The following is a 16,536-nucleotide window of genomic DNA, read 5'->3' as shown; positions in this document are numbered from 1 at the left end:
TTCCCCTACTTCACTTTCGCCGAGTAGGGTTCGGTGTGGAAATGTCAGAGTAATGGGTAACCCAGATGGAATGTTCCAGCAGATAACCACAGTGAGATAAGGGGGAAAGTCGGAGGAGACAACTGCTTATCGATGGCAGGAATGCTGGCTCAGGGGCACACCTGTGCTGCCTTCCTGCTGCTACCCCTTTGGGTGGCACCGCTCCTGCGGGAAAGCAAGGCATCTCTTCCTCCTGCCTGCTGGCTGCAAGAGCAGAACACATCAAACCCACATCCTGAGATTCCCAAACCTAACATCTAATTAAGCACTTCTGTGGCATCAAATGCCACATTGCTGGGATCTATGCTTTTCTTACTCTCCCTCCTTCCTTAAAATCCAGTGCAGGAAGACATTGTGCATTGTGAAGGGATTACACAACCACTCCCTGAGCAATCACAGAGTGTCTTCCTCCTCCTGGACCCCACCTACAGACTGCTTTGCCCTACCTACTATCTATTCAACCCCACATCCTGGTCTGACCTGGAAAGGTCCTGGAGCTATTTTCATCTATGAAGGACTCCTTTCCTGCTGGTGTCTCACACGCAACCGTGGAGCTGGAGAGCGCACAGAAGCCAAAGCGACTTAGAGCGAGAAGTCTCTCTCTGGTTGGGTTTTTATTAGAGCTAGAGAATTGTGTCTATCAGTCCAGCTTGAAGGAAGTGACCCTGAAGCCTCCCTTGATGCTCATGTACTTGATCTTGTCATAGCTGTGCCGGTTGGGGAACTCCACTTCATGCCCATCTGGTAGTTTCACTTCGAATTTGTCTCCCTCCATTTTAATGGCAATCTAGGAGAAGAGAGGGGAGGAAGGGAAAGAATTTGGGGCAAGAAGTACATCAGGATGTGAGGGCCAGACCTGGCACCTATAGCCTTAAGCAAGGTGCAGTGGGTTGAGCTAAGGGAGATGCAGGAAATGAGCAGTTGATATCAAGAGTCTGAGCTGGTATCTAGACCATGATCTGGTGACAGGATCTCTCCTAGGGCTTTCAGCTACTCAGATTGTTTACTCAAAGCAGTTAAACTCAAGTGTGTCTTTGAATGGCACACAGCTTAGACCTGGTCTGAGCAGGGCAAAATAAACCTGGCACCCAGTGCCCTCAGCAGCTCACCTGGAAAAAGGAACTTCAATGACAAACACACACAGAGAGGACGAGAACGCAGCATTTGTCACTGCAGATTTAAGAGACTGTTCCCTGCCTTGCCATCACCTTGCCACCCCTTCCCCAAAAGCCAGCCATGACTGAGGAAACAGGCTTCCTCTCCACAGCAACAGAACTGCTCCTGTTAACATCTCCGGACATCAGCAGGGGGAGAGAGCAAGTAGGACAGCATCCCTGGCAGGCGGAGAGGAAGGACAGAATGGCAGCATTGATTCCAGGAGTAGTAGGGATGGACAAGCTGAGAGAGAGGTTCTTGGACACTGCTCCAAATTCTGGGTTGCCTTAAAGCCTGCATTTGCACAGGAGGAAATTAGGCAGAGGAAGTAGAAAGCAGCAAGATCCCGGCTCTTGCAGACCCCTTTTACCTTCATACGTGCTTCTGCTGCACTCACCTGCTGAGCAGGTATAGGCACAGGAAGCACTTAAAGCCTGAGACAGACAGGGCTTACACAAAGCTCCCAGAGGAAGCACTGGGTTTTGAAGGAGGAGTGGAAACGGCAATCAGGACCAAAGTCTCAGAGGACGTGGAGCTGTTGGCAGGGAGTAGGAGACACTGGATGGGACCGGGAGGATTAGGGACAAGAATCTATCCAGGGGCTTCTCCCACCTCACACATCCCCCACAATTCCACGCTGGCATCTCACCTTGACAGTGGAGCCCTTGGAGAAACAGAGGTGGTCATCACGATGCTCTGTCTGCCAGGTGTTGGAGCACCTGGAGTTGCAGACGATGACAGACTCGTTGAAGCGGGGATTGAAGTGGAGTGCCAAGTCTGAGGAGCTGTAGCCAAGATTGATGCTGAAGCTGTGGGTGAACAGGAGGAAGGTTAGCTGCACAGGCAGGACAGGGTCTTAGCAGACTTGAGATCCAACACACAGCCCTGCACCCAGTTCCTCCATTAGCACTGCAGGTGCTCAGTGCTTCCTGTTTTCCCTTTCTGGCCAGGAACTGGAGGAGCTCCACAGTGGTGGCACCGAGGCTTCCCTAACACTAAGCTGTGCTCATGCTTTTTGTGCCTGCTGATCTTGGAAAACCACCTCCCTCTGCAGCCTACCTTCACCTGTGGCAAGTCAAGGTGGTCTCTTTGTACTTACCCATCTTCATCATCAGAGATCTTGCCCTTGACTTTCAGGGTGTCCCCAGTCTTCATACCCAGGTTAACGATCTCAAGTTTTACCTAGGGCAGAGGGAAAAACAGTCTGTGGGACTCCTTCAGCCCTTCCTCTCCTGCCACCACAGATGAGAGGGCATTGCTTGGAGAAGGTGCCCCAGCTAGGAGAACATCTACTGCTCTCAGATGGGTTTCCTCTCACAGCCAAAACCCCTCCATGCTGAAGGTCATGCATGGGCTTTTCAGTGAGAGAGGAGTGGGATGAGTGAAGCCAGCAGGCAAGAAAAGACATCAGAGAGAGGGAAGATAGAATAGGCTTGTCCCCAGCAGAAGAAAAGCAGAGCACAACAGCAGAGATGCCAAGAGGGCTAAAGCAGACGGCCACAACACAGGGTTTGGTGGCCAGCATCACTCGCAGCCCAAGAAATGCAAGGGGCAAGGAGAGAGGTGGCTGTAGCTTGCCAGTCCCTCACTCAGCCTTGCTGAGCTGGGCACCTTGAGTAACAGAGGACAGAAGCAGCAGCCCTTACAGCCATCTTCCTCAGAGTGCTGAGTAACCAGGCAGGGAGCCACCAGCACTTTGGCTCAGAAGTGCTTCTCACAGTGAATCTTACACCCCTAGACTTCCGTGTGGCTTACACATTAACAGCCCCCCCACCTCTGCAAGGCCTCACCAACTGGTACTAAGCCAAGAGACTTTGATCTGGAGAAAGAGCTTCCCTATCTACACTCCTCAGTAGGGACTTTGGGAGATTTAACCAATTCCCAGCCTCCCTAGTGGGCTCCCAGCGGAGAGACCACCACACACAGCCTTAAGGGGTGCTAGTCCAGCCACCACACACAGGGCAAGCACCTTCCCAGCTGGCTATGTAGGCATGATCACTGTGTTCACTTCTTCACCAAGGGCAATGACTCAGCCGAAAGAAACACCCCAGCTCCTTCCTTCTGTGACAGGGGCAGCCCCAAAAATCCACACCAGCACAACTAAACAGGCACCACCATCCCTGCCCATGGGACATTGAGGAAGGGCTCCAGGGGATTCAGAGAGGAAAGGGCAGTCAACACATTCCCTCTACACCACCAGCCCTTTGCAGGAATGCTACTAGTGGCACCCCAGCTCCCCCTCTTCTGGTAGCTCTACATTCAGCCCCAGCAAAACTTGGGAGCTCTCTGCAGCCTCCTAAGGTTGATCAAGATCCAAACCTTTTAGCTTAAGGAGCTGTGCACCAGGTTCAATGGCCCCATCCTCCTTAACCCTGAGACACGGCAATGTTGTCCTCACAGTGAAACATCACTCTGCTGCCTTCTTCTCAGATAAAAGCTACAAGTTAATATAACTTGTCCCAGGTTTGGTTGAATAAATCAGTGGTGTTTTGTCAGACTCCAGGAAGAGTGTTTCAGCTCTCTGATCATCTTTGTGTCCCTCCTCTGGACTCACTCCAATAGGTCCATGTCTTTCTTGTGCTGAGAACCCCATAATTGGACACAGTACTCCAGGTGAGGTCTGACTAGAGCAGTGTTGAGGGGCAGAACCACCTCCCTCAACCTGCTGGCCAAGATTCTGTTGATGCAGCCCAGGATAGAGTGAGCCTTCTGGGCTGCAAGTGCACACTGTCAGCTCATCTTCAGCTTTTCATCCACCAGTAGCCCCAAGTCCTTCTCCACAGGGCTGCTTTCAACCCCTTTATTGATATTAGGTGTTGCCCAGACCCAGTGAAGAACCTTGCACTTGAGCTCAAGAGCTTCACTCAGGCCCACTTCTCCAGCTTGTGCTGGTCCCCCTGCATAGCATCCTGTCCCTCGGGTGTCTCAACCACACCACTCAGCTTGGTGTCACCTGCCGACTGGCTGAGGGTGCACTCAAGTCCCGAGTCTCCCTCTCAAAATATCAGATCCTCCCTCTGGCTCTGGAAGGTTTCTTTTCAGCAACTCACGTTGCAGGGACAAGGGCAGTACAGAAATACTGGTTGCACAACCACCATCAAGGTTAGTTATCTGAACTTACTCTAAGCCAGCAGGGAAAGACAAACACTTCTAAGGTTCAAGAGGATACATCCCAAGACACACTCTAAACTTGGTCAGAAAAACCCTGTCCCACGTGGCTGGCTAAGGTGACACAGGAAATGTTGTGGCAGAAATAAGAGCCAGGTCCTGGGCGAGCAATGTAGAGGAGCCTCCCCCTACTTCCCAGGGACTAGAGAGAAACGGTGCTCTCACTGGGATTTACCCACTCATCCCACTGGCACAGCATAAGGCTGCCCAGGAGGGATGGCAGCATTGCCTGAGGGATGTGAAGGTGCCAGAGAGTTATGTGCAGAGCCACAAGTGCCAGGGATGCAAGAAGATGCAGGCAGGGGGACGGGCAGGAAAGCGGCACGAGCCTCCTCAGGGCTTGGAGAGAGGCCCTGAGATGTTATCAGAAAGCTAACCCCCCTCCTGCAGTGCTCAGCAGGGGCGTTCACCCCCCTTTTATTTGCCACTGGGAACAATAGTGGGAAGCCAGGCAGCAACTCTGCCAGCGCTGGCGACTTCCTTTGTCTGCAGAGCTGAGCCTCTACAGGGCCAGAAAGCAGTCTTGTGCAGATGGCCTCTCTCATGCAGGGGATGTGCTGTCCATGCAGGAAGGGGCTGAGACTTTAGGGACCCCCAGAAGAGCTGAAATTCTCCAGTGCAATTGGAGGTGGTGATAGGGATGATGAAAGGAAGGTGAAAGGGGCAGGTTGATGCTTCCCTGCAGACACTGCAAAGCAGCAAGCCTGGGGAAACAGTGATATGATGAGAACATAAATCCCAAAGAAAGAGGAAATCCGGCTGAAGGGCATCTGCAAAGGAGGTGGAGGGTCTGTGGAGTGAGGAACATTATAAGCAATGGTTGTGGAAGCTGGCAGCCAGAAGCAAGGGATCTAGGAATGCTTAGCCCTGAGAGTCATGGTCCTTTAACAGGGTACCTGCTTGAAAGTGCCTCTCCAGAGTCCCACAGAGGTGTTCAATCAGGCTGGAGGACAGCTGGCCTGTACTGGTGTGGGTTGTCTATGTTCACACCAGAGGAAGCTTTGCTACACTCCAAGAGGGTGCCTTGGGACAGCAGAAACCTGACAAGCAGTCACGGGCATGAGGGTGGGGGTCATGCCCAACCTGAGGGCAAAGCAAGCTCCCAGCAGGGAGCAGACAGGCCTGCAATTCTGCATGCAGAAAACAGAACCAAAACTCATCTCATTTTAAGGAGGCAAGAGACCAAGGCAGCAACATTTGCTTTCAACCAGAAGAGCAGCAGAGCAGGTCCTCTGCAGAGAGCTTTCACCCTGTGAAATGTCAGCTCCATTTGCAGAGGTCCCATAAGGTAAGTTTTGGGGCTTACCATCCTTTCTAGCCTTCTTGCTGGTCCTGGGGAGATCTCAGGACCCTCAAAGTGCTCTGGACAGCAGAATCTCATGTACCATAGCCTAGGGCCACCACAGGGCACCCAAATGGCTGTTGAGAGCAGAGAATGCCACCCTCCCCAGCAGGCTGCCAAGAGCCTTGGCAGCATCGTTGCTGGCAGCAGTATTTATTTTGTTTTCCTACTTGGGCAGGAGAGAAGCCAGCCAGGTGTGAAGCCCTGAGGAAAACCACAGGCTTCCTCACTTCCCAGGCAGGGTAGCCCAACTTCCCTAGGGGCAAGAGGTTTCTCAGGACCTTTTGTGGCGGGGGGGAAGCCCCCAGCCCCCACCCCAGCACACCAAAATGGTCTCCTCTATCCCTCTCAATGGTGTTTTGAGGAAAGGGGCTTGGAGGAGAGAGCAGCTAATGCATCCCTTCTAGACATCATGAGCTACAAAGAGTTCCTTGCAGGAGTGACGTGGGTCTTCACCAGACATGATGCTCAGTCCAGAAGGAAAGAGGGAGAGAAGGGAATGGGAGGTAGCCATGCTGGCTGTGGGAACGTCTCGGTCCAAGCCTTGTGAGATGAGACAAGAGATTCCCTTAGCACCCCAAGGTTGTGGTCTGTTTTGGCACTGGAGGAGGGGAAAGGTGCCTGTCCCATTTTGTACTCCAGGCACGTGGGAGCTTGTGCTGTGGACAAGGCACTGCAGTCTGCTCAAGGCAAAGGGAGACAGAGAGAGCAACCATGCATTCTTTCTCAGAGCAGCAGCTGCTCACTCTGCTATTATTTCCTACTGCTTCATATAATTTGTACTCCACAGCAAGCTATTGTCCCTTTCCACTGGCTATTTATTTCCTTGAATAGCCTCTGGGGAAGGATTTCGGTGCGGGAGTGAAGAAAAAAAAGAAACCCCCACACAATCAATCTGGAGCAGTGACCTGATTTAAACCATGTTCTCCAGCCTCATCTGGGCCCTGGCTGCAGATCCTCCCAGCAGCTGCCATGTTTCTGACTCAGTTTCCCCCTTCATGAGGCCGAAGTGGGAATGCTCCCTGCCTTAGAGGGCTTGGGGTGGATTTCAAGCAGCTCAGCTCTGGATTTTCAGAGGCCATGGCTCAGGATAGGACCAAGAAGAAAGTAGGGTCCTGTTCTGATGGAGCTGCTCAGCCCTCCTCATGCCAGTCACAAAAAATCGTGGATAGGTTTGACAGAAACAGTTTGCCCTTTGTTTGAGAGGCACTGGTTTGCCTTTCAGCAGGTTGTGCTGCAACCTTCACCCAGCTGATGGCTAAGCTCTGAAAGCCAGCCAGCTTCCTAACGGAGGAGGACTGAGAGAACAAAAAGTACTTACCTCAGTCAAACACTGAGGTAAGCAGGAGACTGGATAAGCAGGTCTGTGGATCTGGAGGGTGTGTACAGGAGAGGATTGTCCAGGAGATGCAGAAGCAGCCAAGGCACAAGGAAACTGGTGCTCCTACCTAAGAGATTAACCAGGGCAGGATGGCTCCTCTAAAGAAGGCACTGAAGTCTCCACCTTCAGATCAACTAAAATGGGAAGGGGCAAAGGACTGGAAGTGAATCTTCTGCCAGCCCTCCCACCCCAACAACCTGAGCATGTGTCATCCAGAGCACCTGTGGGAAGTACAGAAGTAGCATCCATGCCCTGAACATAGGGCAAGGGATTAGAGGCCATTACCCTGCACTGGCCTCTCCACTAGCACCAGCTCCCATCATCTGTAGGGTGCACTTTCCCTTCCCTAGGATGTGAGAAATAAAGAGGAGAATGGATGAAGCTAAATGGAGAGTGACAGTGTGGGAAAACCTCACTTCAGGGCCAGTTGAGTAAATCCAAAGCATAGGGGAGAGATGTAGCTTCAGACTTCCTTTCTCTCCCTGTCCTGTCAGAAAGGTGATGGTGTTATAGTGACTGGCATCTCTCATCTTCATAGGGAGCTCAACTGCACTCTGATGGATGGTTTCCATCCCCAGGGCCAAGTTATGTCCTTGCACCTTTGCAGGGGACATCTCTGGCAGCTCTGACGTCTGCAGCAACACTTTTGTGTGCCATGGATTGTGCACAGGGAGGGGAGGAAGATGGCTCAGACACATGGGAGCTGGCTCACCAGGCATTAGGGGTATTTCATCAACTCAAGCAGCCACCTGGTCATGGCTTATAGGTTCTCAGCTTGCCCAAGGGGCAGGAGAAGGACCTGAAGCAGCAGAGTGGGGAAAGGAGGCCAGAGGACTGATTGCATGCCACCCAGTTCCGTTTCCAGCCTTCATTTCTCTAATTCTTTCCCTCATGGGGGCATGCCAGGAATGTGGGTTGTGGGAAGGACTTTGAAAAACATGCCTGGAGATAAAAATGTCCTTGTATTGAAAGCTTCCCTGCTGTCAAAGTGAAGATGCATAGAAGGCTGGCGGCCGAGAGAGTCCCTGCCTCAGACTTTTGTGATCTCCCAGCTTTACCCAGACTTGCTAGACAAGATACTGTTAGCTTAGTGGGGAAAGGATCTCCTGAAGAGCTTTCCACTAGGGACCAGCTTCGTGAGGTCTCATGCTACACTTGCATCTTGCATCAAAAGATTATGATCGTAGAATTACAGTTGGAAGAGATCTCCAAGATCATCCAGTCCAACCTATCACCCAGCCCTGGCCAATCAACCAGACCTCCAACAGCTTTCCTTGACTGTTGATTAGGAAAGATGGCAGCCCCCTCATTTTGGACATGGGAAAACTGAGGCACAAATACTGAAGTGTGCCTCCAAAAAGCTCCCTTCTGGCTTGGGTTCTCATCTTAACGTTCCTATGGATAGATATTAAATAAATAAATAAAGCCAAAAGGTCCAGCTTGGCAAACTTGTCCTAGAAGCTAAAAGGAAGCTGAGCTCCCTTGGTTCCTGTAGCTCTATTATCAGAGATGCTGATCTCCCTCCACACCATGCATCAGCAAAAGGTACTAAGCCATGCAGTGCCTCTGAAAAACACAAGCCCTTGGGTGACTAAAATTAAGTCTGAAACCCAGAAGCGTTCAAAAGGAACAGATGGCTTCCAACAGTGGAAGCCAGGGGACTTTTGAGATGCCCCAAGCCCAGCTCCCCTGACTTGAAGAGAACCACTTCTCACAACAAAGACAGCACAAGGCCAGCTGGCTGGAACTCGAAGCAGCGAAACAGAAATGCAGCCTTGAGCCATACACAAAAGGTCCATGGGGACCTCCATCCATTGAGCTCCGAGCAGCCACCTCAGATTCAGCCCCACAGGACAAGGGCATGCAGAGAGTGACTGTCAAGCCCCCATGTCCATCCTGCACAGGGAGAACACCACCCTTGGAGGTGTTCAAAAAGAGGCTGGATGAGGCATTTAGTGCCATGATTTAGTTAATTAGAAGCTGTTGGGTGATAGGTTGGACTCGATGCTCTCAAAGGTCCTTTCCAAGCTGGTTTACTCTCTGATTCTGTGAACAAGGCTGCTGGCACTGCCTGACTCACTTTGAATGTGTTTCTCACGGGCTCCAGTGTTGAGCCCAGGCGGGTTGGACAACTCTGAGGACTTGCAGAAATCCTTCAGACAAGCAGAATCCATCCGAGTCACAGGCACAAGGCGTGGTGCCAAGGGTGGCTCATCCACTGGAAAAAACAGAAAGAGAAAGAAGTGCTAGGGGAGAAATAGCAAGTTTTGAAAAGCCACAAGAATTAACAGCTCATGGGCTGGAGAGAAGGAGAACCAGGGAAAAAAAGGGCCTCTCCTCCCATGCTCACGTCACTAAAGCCAAATATCCCCCAGTGCCATCGGGAAGCAGCAAGCCACCTTACCACCCATCAGCTTTGAGACCCACCCTGGATATGAGGCAGTGGTTGAGGTCCACCGAGGAAGGGGTTGTCAAGTCAAAACTATCTGTTGCTCCAAAAGCAGCTTTAACAAACTCCCTTTGATGGCCCTGCAAAATGAAATGGTAAAAACCAAACCAGATGGAATTGGGAAAGAAAAGCTGCCAAGAAAAAGGGGATCCAAAACCCCAAATGACTGACTCTGTGCTGGAAATGGGCATCTAAGGAGGGAGCTGCAGGCATCTGAAAGAGACCTAAGAAAAGACCAGGTCCACAAAACTGACTCTCCCTGATCCTCTCCTCCCCTCTTCCAGGGGATCCATGGACCTCCAGGGCACCCACAGAGAAAAGTGCTGAGCCTGAGCTGAGCAGGAGCTCCAAGGACAATCAAAGTGCAGAGGAAGTCCCAACTCTCATTGGCACAAGGAGTGCTAAATTACTTTCCCCTGCTTCCCAATGAGGAGCTACCGCAACAGCCTTGCTTTGAGTTGCCATCAGGTGAAGCAGCTTTCAAAGGCAGCACCTGAACCTGCTTGTTCATAGTACTGCCCAGAGGTAATTCATCTCCACATGGTATCACAGGGAGCATGCAGGTCAGCAGCTGCTTTGCCCTGCTGGGACACCCCATCTCCCTTTCCAGCACTATACTTGGCACTAAGGAAAACTTCATGAATTTGAGGACATCCTATTTTGTCTACCAGTCCATATGAGTATCCTGTCCCTTCTCTGGACCTGCTCCTGGGAGCCTGTACTCCTGCTTCTGACCCATCCCGCATAGTCAGTAGTACATAAGCCCTCACCTGACCACAGCAGATGCTTATTTTGCATTCACAGCAGGCATACAAGGCTGTTTGTTGTCTCTGGCTCTCCTTTCCTTCCATCCAGTTTGTGCCTCTTCTTGCTGTCCTTATTTTCTCCACTACTGGCAACATACTTGGGCCAGAACCTGGCTCTCTCTCTGGCTGTCCAGAGGTTTCTTCATAAGATTCCCCCATCCTGAGATCCCCACAGCAGCAAAGCAGGCACCTAATTTTGATGGCAGTCAGCTTCCTAGATGAAGAACACTCACTCCCAAGAGGGGAAAAGAGTATTACAAACTAACTGCTTTGAACACAACTCACACCAGACAAATCTTATCACATCCCAGACTGAACAGCCCCCAGCGCGTGTCCATCCAACAAACAAACTTGCCAAAGCAGGAGATCTGATAAGAACAATGCAAGGAGGTCTGCTGGCTGCAACTGCCAGGCGAGTTCCCAGCCACTCACAGATAGCTTATCTCTTCTGTCAAGATGGGACATGCATCAACATCTGCTGCACAACAGCAGGGAAAAGCCAGTGGAGACCTGCTCTCTGGTCCTCAACGTGCACGTAGCACTCCTTACGACACTCTCTCTGAGGAACGTCTCTATTACTCAGTCGCATCAGGAAAGGGGTGGGAATCTTTCCTGAACAGCTCCAGCAGAGGCACAGCTCCCCAGGGACCCAGCTCAGGATGAGCTGAGAAGTGACTAGTGCTTGCTCTGGATACCAGCAAGTGAGTGGCCAGCTGTAGGCATAGCAGGGCAGCTAGAGGATAGCTGGAGGGGAGAGGTCTCCAAGCCTGCTCTTAAGCCAGGCTGCCACATTACTGCTCTCAATCACATTGACTCCAGCATGCTTCCTCCTCCCAAAATTCAGCCAGAGGGCTGCTATGAGGAGAGCAGCTACTCAAGATGCAGAGCTACTTTGTGCACAGAGGGAGGTGGAAAGAGGAGGAGGACTTGGGCTACAAATCTAAGTCAGCAAAGGTGCAATACGGTTGTGGTGAGACCCAGAATGTGGACACTGCCTTTGAGATGCCCACTGGGCTGAGTGGAACAGCAGCATGCCACTTGTACACAGCCCTTCCAGGCAGAGACAAGGCAGAGGTCTGAAGACTGGATAAGGCACTTAGTGCCATGGTCTGGTTGACTGGATAGGGCTGGGTGCTAGGTTGGACTGGATGATCTTGGAGGTCTCTTCCAACCTGGTTGATTCTATGATTCTAATCCTTCTCCTGACCAGGGCACTCACCTATCAGCAGCACAATAAACTGAGGACACATGAGTTCTGCCTCTGTCTTGTTCTCCAAGTGACTTCCCAAACCTGATCTAGTTTGGACAAAGTGTGTGTGCATGGAAAGGCCTTGTAGAACTATGTGCTCCATGAGTAACATGATGGGCTCCTCATTCTGCCTGCCCAAAGCAGGAGAGCCAGGGCACAATGTGTCTGTGTGCCCAGGCCTGCCTGATCCACTGCTGCCAGGAGCTGGCCCTCGCACCACCATGACCTTATGCACTCGGGTGACATTTCCTCACAGCCTCTCCCCCACCTCACAAAGCAGGTCAAACCCGGGCAGTGAGCCACTGCACAGAGTGCAGGACACTGAGTCACAACCCCCTGTTCAGCCATGCCCAGCAGGCAGGATGATTCCCAGTTTCAGTCTGGCACACACATTCCCATCCCACACACTCACCTACAACCTGCTGCATGACATTTCCCATCTTGGGAGAGGGAAAAGGTGGAAAATGAGGGGATAAACTCGCAGGGTGCAGCAGACTGCACTTCAGAAGCCTGCCTTCAGAGGGACCTGGGCTTACAGAGAGTAGGAATTTTCACTCAGTCACCAAACTAAGGCGCAGGTCACAGCTCCCACGCTGAGGGTTAAACACTCGGTGACACCAAGGCTTTGTTGAGAACAGTCCCCAGCCCACCCTGTCTCCCAGCCATGCCTGGGCACTGTGGCTCTGGTAGCTGCTGTGCTATTGGCACAGCCCAAAACCACAGCAGGGAGGATGCTAACAACCATGCAACGTGACCCATCATCCTGAGGCTGCACTCGGGCCTGGCCCTGCTCCTGTTGCACCTACGACGACAAAAGCAGCTGGAGGGACCAGAACGGAGCCTACAGAAGGCCAGGTCCACCCTCGGGAAATCTGCATACGCAGACTTTGTGTCTCCCTCCTCCTCCTAGGTCATAGCTTTCTCTTTATTCTCCTCCTCCTCCTAGGTCACAGCTTTCTCTTTATTCTTAACCCCACGTCTGCTATGCCCCAGTGCCGAGTTCACTCCGCCCTGCTGCTCCTCACTGCTGCCAAAAGCAAGGCTGAAGACGGCCGCGGTGCCAAGGGAGGGAGGCTGAGCAGCCAGGCTGCCTCCTGCTGCCATTTCACAGGCCAGCGCTGAGGCAGCTGCATTCAAAGCAGGGTCGCTGGCGATAGGGGATCTTCAAGCCCAGGCCAAACCCCACCACTCAAGCTCAGCAGCCGCCAAACCTGCTCCAGCTGCGGAGCGCAGAGCTGCGCACTCAGCGCTGCCACCGGAGGCTGCGCACGGCCGCGTCCCGGGCTCCCGCCGCTGCTCGGCGTCCCCGGCAAGGGCTTCGCCGCCGCAATGCGGGGATGCGCTCAGCACCCAGCCGGGGGGAATCTGCCACAGCTGGGCCCCCCGCTTTGCTCCAGGAGGCCTACTTTCATGTCACTGATCTCTGCTCAGATCATGCTTGGATGCCTGTGAAAAATGCCTTTGCAATAGGATTTTTCTCCTGCATTTCCCTCCTGCTGTTCTTGAGAGCCAGACTGTAGCTCGGCAAAGTCCAGGCTCCTGAGCCATTTTTGCCCACAGTCGCACTTTCTAACGATGCCACTTCCCTTTGTTGGCGAGAACGCGGCAGGTCAGAGCAAGAAGGGGTGGATCTGCTCCCCTTGTCGAGTGCCTCTCTCAGCACCTGAACCCCGAGTGTCCTTTATCGGCAGTGGATCTGTGCCAGCCTGGCGCTGATCTCGTTAGCTGTGCCGAGAATTACTTCATCCAGGCTCCCCCTTGCGGGCCAGGGCCTTTGATGCTCGCTGCAGCCCTATAAATTTAAGCTGCCCACTCCAACCTGACAGCTCCTCCTCTCCCTGATCTGGTTTTGGCTCACCCAGATACATAACCTATCAGCCCCTAAGCCATAGCTGTGACTAGGGCTTCTGTCCTGTCACTTTTCTTTCATCTTTGCCTGCTGCAGGTACTGTTCCTCAGCAGCAAGAGCCTTCCTGTGTTCTCAGAGCATCCTCTGACTTTCTCAGACTCCCTTGGGAAGACACTATCACCAACATCAAACACTGGTGAACTTTCCTCTGGGGCAACAAGGCACTGCCACTCCCTACACTGGCCAGGAGGGCACTGCAGCCTGCTCAGCTGAGGGAACAAGACAGTCCTTGAGTTACCCAGTCTGGAAGGTGGGCTCTAACAGAAGGAAGCAGCAAGCTACACAGCTCACCCCAACTGGTATTTGCTTCTCTCACTGAGCTAATGACAGAACCAAAGTGGAAAAGAAATTTGGTATACAGAGGTCAAGGCAACTCCCCATAGGATGCAAGTATAATTACTCCCACACTAGTGACCAGGGAAACTGAGGCAGCAAGCATAGCTGTGTGTTCCATTCAGTCTTGTTCTGAGACACCCTTAATTGCAGAGATCTGACCCCTTATTCAGCATCCTGTTTCCTCATTCTGTAGCTGCAGAGGGATGCCTTTGATCACTAGGGACAGGTCTTCCCACTGTGAAAAGTGAAACACTGAAAGAAATGGAAGGGAGCAATCCTGGTGGATAACTGCACACCACAAGAAAGTGCTGCATATGAAAGGGAAGGAGACATTTCCTATTAGATTAAAGGAGCTCAAACCTGCTCTCCTCCCTCCAGAGAAGTATGCAACTCTATACTTGCCTCTGTAATTGCAACCCTCCACTGGGAAAGGTGCTTAGAAGTATTGCAAAAGGAAGCAGATTAGCCAAGGTCAGGGAATGGTGGGGCTGCAAAGCCAGGGGATTGTGTAAGAGATGCATGGTCTGAGGTGATGCCAGGAAAGCTGCTGTCAACCCTGTTCCAAGAGAAAGCAGCAGAGGTAAAACCAAGCCAGAACACCAGGAACTGGCTGCTGCAGTCAGCCAGAGCAGGAAAACAAGTGAACAAAAGACCACAGCTTCAGGAAAGTGAAAGGTCTCCAGCAGAATGCTTTGCCAAGGAAAAGGGAGTATGACAGGGGAAAGGGATCCTCACGTCACAGGCCAGAGCCAACAACCCAGGAAGAATCACAGAAAAGCTCTCACTGCCAGACACGAGCACATCTGAAAAACGCTGCAGGGTTTGCATAAACACACAAGGCAGAGAAACCAAACAAATGCTGGGACAGAGCAAGGGCAACGGGGTGGTTCTGCCTGGCTGAAGATGACCTAATGGATGGAACCAAAAGCATTTGCTGAGCCCAGGTTATCAGGCAGGAGCTCTCCTGACTGCTGCTGCCCTCTGCGGGACAGCCTTCCGCGGGGCCTGCCAAACCGGGATCCTGCTCCCCTCTGCCAGCACGAGTTTCCTTTTGTCCCACGCCAGCTACCCAGGCCTCCAGCTTGTGCCTAATCACTTTCCTCTGCGACTGGCTACGAGCTAATTATAGTCCCAGTACTTTCGCTCTGGAACAGCGTTAATTACAACATGGAGCGTTTCACTCCAACCAAACCTAGTTTGGGATTCCAGTTGCCACTGAAAACAAATCAAGAGACAGGAAAAAGAATTTTCCTCACATCACGTCAAGCCATTGTTACAGGGAGCAAAACTCAGACAGGATCTCTTCTCTGCTGCACTTAGCATCCTTATTAGATGGAAAGCAGATGTAGTCCAAGGGGGCAGAGACTCCTAAATCTGTGAGAAATAAAAGCAGGTTCAAAAGGCAGCTGCTGACACAACTGCTATGCATGAGTTCACTCGCCATTGTTTGCAGCCAGCTGAAAAGAGGTGCAGCCTTCCATTCATCATAGACTTGCTAACCACTGGGTGTTGCCAAAGACAGGAAAATAAACGACCTTGAGACTCAAAAGGACCGAAACCCGAGCAAAAAGGGGCCACGATACACCCATCTGCAAACCCACTCCTTCAGAGAAATCGCTTCGTGGAATGGAGGGAATGGGTGCAAGCCTTCTGCACAGACTGTACACAACCCAGAAAAGCAGTATCTAGGCCTCAGTCTCTTAAATATGATTTAAAGATTCTCAGAACAAAAAAATCAAAGGGGTAGCAGTGACAGGGAGGGTTGACTCATAAGATTAAAATAACCCAAGTAAAACGTGCCTGAACACAGCAGAGGGAAGGATGTGGCAATTTTCTGTGAAAGGCACTTAAAAAAGGTTTTGTGATGCAAGGCAGTGACAGTTAAATAAAGAACTGCATTCAGGTGCCAAAAGGTACTTTTTAATGGCAAAAAAATTCCCCCAAAAACAATGGCTATCCATAAGGAAAAGACATTAGGTGTGCGACACGCAGGCAGCTCCCTCGCCTGCCGTCTGCAGGATTAGCACTGTAAATGAGTAACGCAGCACAGCACCGCTGTGACTCAGACGTCTGTCTCCAGGATTAGATGCTTCAAGGCTGAACAGGCTGCATCATACTCCCCTCTTATCGCAGGAGGCTCAAGCAGGGCCAGCGGGCAACTTTAAGCACCAGCACTGACGCACCACAGCAGGGACTCTTCAAGCAAGTGGAGGTCCATGCTCCCCAAAGGTCACTGAGCTGGCACTTACCACCACTATTTTAAAAGAGAGGGAAAAAAATCCCGCAACAACAAAAGCCATTACCCACCGCCGGGACACGGAGACACTGCTCCTCCCGAGACCACTGCAGCACAGAGAACACAAACGGGATGAAGTGACACAGTTAGAGCCGGCCTGGATTACCAAGGCTGCAAGGAAAAACTGACCAGAGCTTTTTACTGCCAGGGCTTCACCAACCTCCCGCCCCCTCCGCCGCTCAGCCAAGCGGGAGGCGGCCGGGTCAGGCCCTGCCAGCGGAAGGCCAGCAGCTATTTAAAGCCCGTTCCGAGCGGGGCACGGCAGCTGCCTGCCTGCTGTTTGTGCTGTCTCCTAAAGCACCGTCTCCCAGCGGCACCGCTTGCACTGCTGCGAGGGCCCAGCCATGGCACGCCGACTCAGCTCGCCCTGCCCCGGGCCGGGCGGGCGCGCAGCGCGCATGAGCCC

At 52.1% G+C, this 16,536-nt stretch overlaps 1 protein-coding gene across 5 annotated transcripts; it reads right to left on the bottom strand.

Moving 5' to 3' along the window:
* Nucleotides 1–641: 641 nt before the first annotated feature.
* Nucleotides 642–16,499, bottom strand: LGALS2 (galectin 2). Of its 5 annotated transcripts, XM_064155296.1 has the most exons (6): nucleotides 10,305–10,378; nucleotides 9,513–9,614; nucleotides 9,166–9,303; nucleotides 2,294–2,376; nucleotides 1,844–2,003; nucleotides 642–826 (listed from the first exon to the last, which is right to left on the bottom strand). In XM_064155296.1, the coding sequence occupies exons 4-6, from the start codon at nucleotides 2,347–2,349 to the stop codon at nucleotides 680–682; spliced, it is 363 nt and encodes a 120-aa protein (XP_064011366.1). In that variant the 5' UTR covers nucleotides 2,350–2,376; nucleotides 9,166–9,303; nucleotides 9,513–9,614; nucleotides 10,305–10,378; the 3' UTR covers nucleotides 642–679. The 5 variants fall into 5 exon arrangements, with proteins under 5 accessions (XP_064011366.1, XP_064011367.1, XP_064011365.1 ...); XM_064155297.1 differs by lacking the exons at nucleotides 9,513–9,614; nucleotides 10,305–10,378 and adding an exon at nucleotides 16,142–16,499; XM_064155295.1 differs by lacking the exons at nucleotides 9,513–9,614; nucleotides 10,305–10,378 and adding an exon at nucleotides 15,091–16,459.
* Between the last annotated feature and the right edge of the window lie 37 nt (nucleotides 16,500–16,536).

This window comes from Pogoniulus pusillus, chromosome 15 (assembly GCF_015220805.1).
Source record: "Pogoniulus pusillus isolate bPogPus1 chromosome 15, bPogPus1.pri, whole genome shotgun sequence".
Taxonomy (NCBI): Eukaryota; Metazoa; Chordata; class Aves; order Piciformes; family Lybiidae; genus Pogoniulus; species Pogoniulus pusillus.
Note: the sequence above shows the minus strand (reverse complement) of the source record. Positions and strands in the feature narration are given on the sequence as shown.

Bases quoted from the DNA above. Each gene is read 5' to 3' on its own strand.
- LGALS2 (XM_064155294.1), bottom strand. The intron at 2,004-2,293 runs GTAAGTACAAAG...GTTCACCCACAG, and splicing joins ATCTCTGATGATGAAGATGG to CTTCAGCATCAATCTTGGCT. The intron at 827-1,843 runs GTGAGATGCCAG...CTCTTCTCCTAG, and splicing joins CCAAGGGCTCCACTGTCAAG to ATTGCCATTAAAATGGAGGG.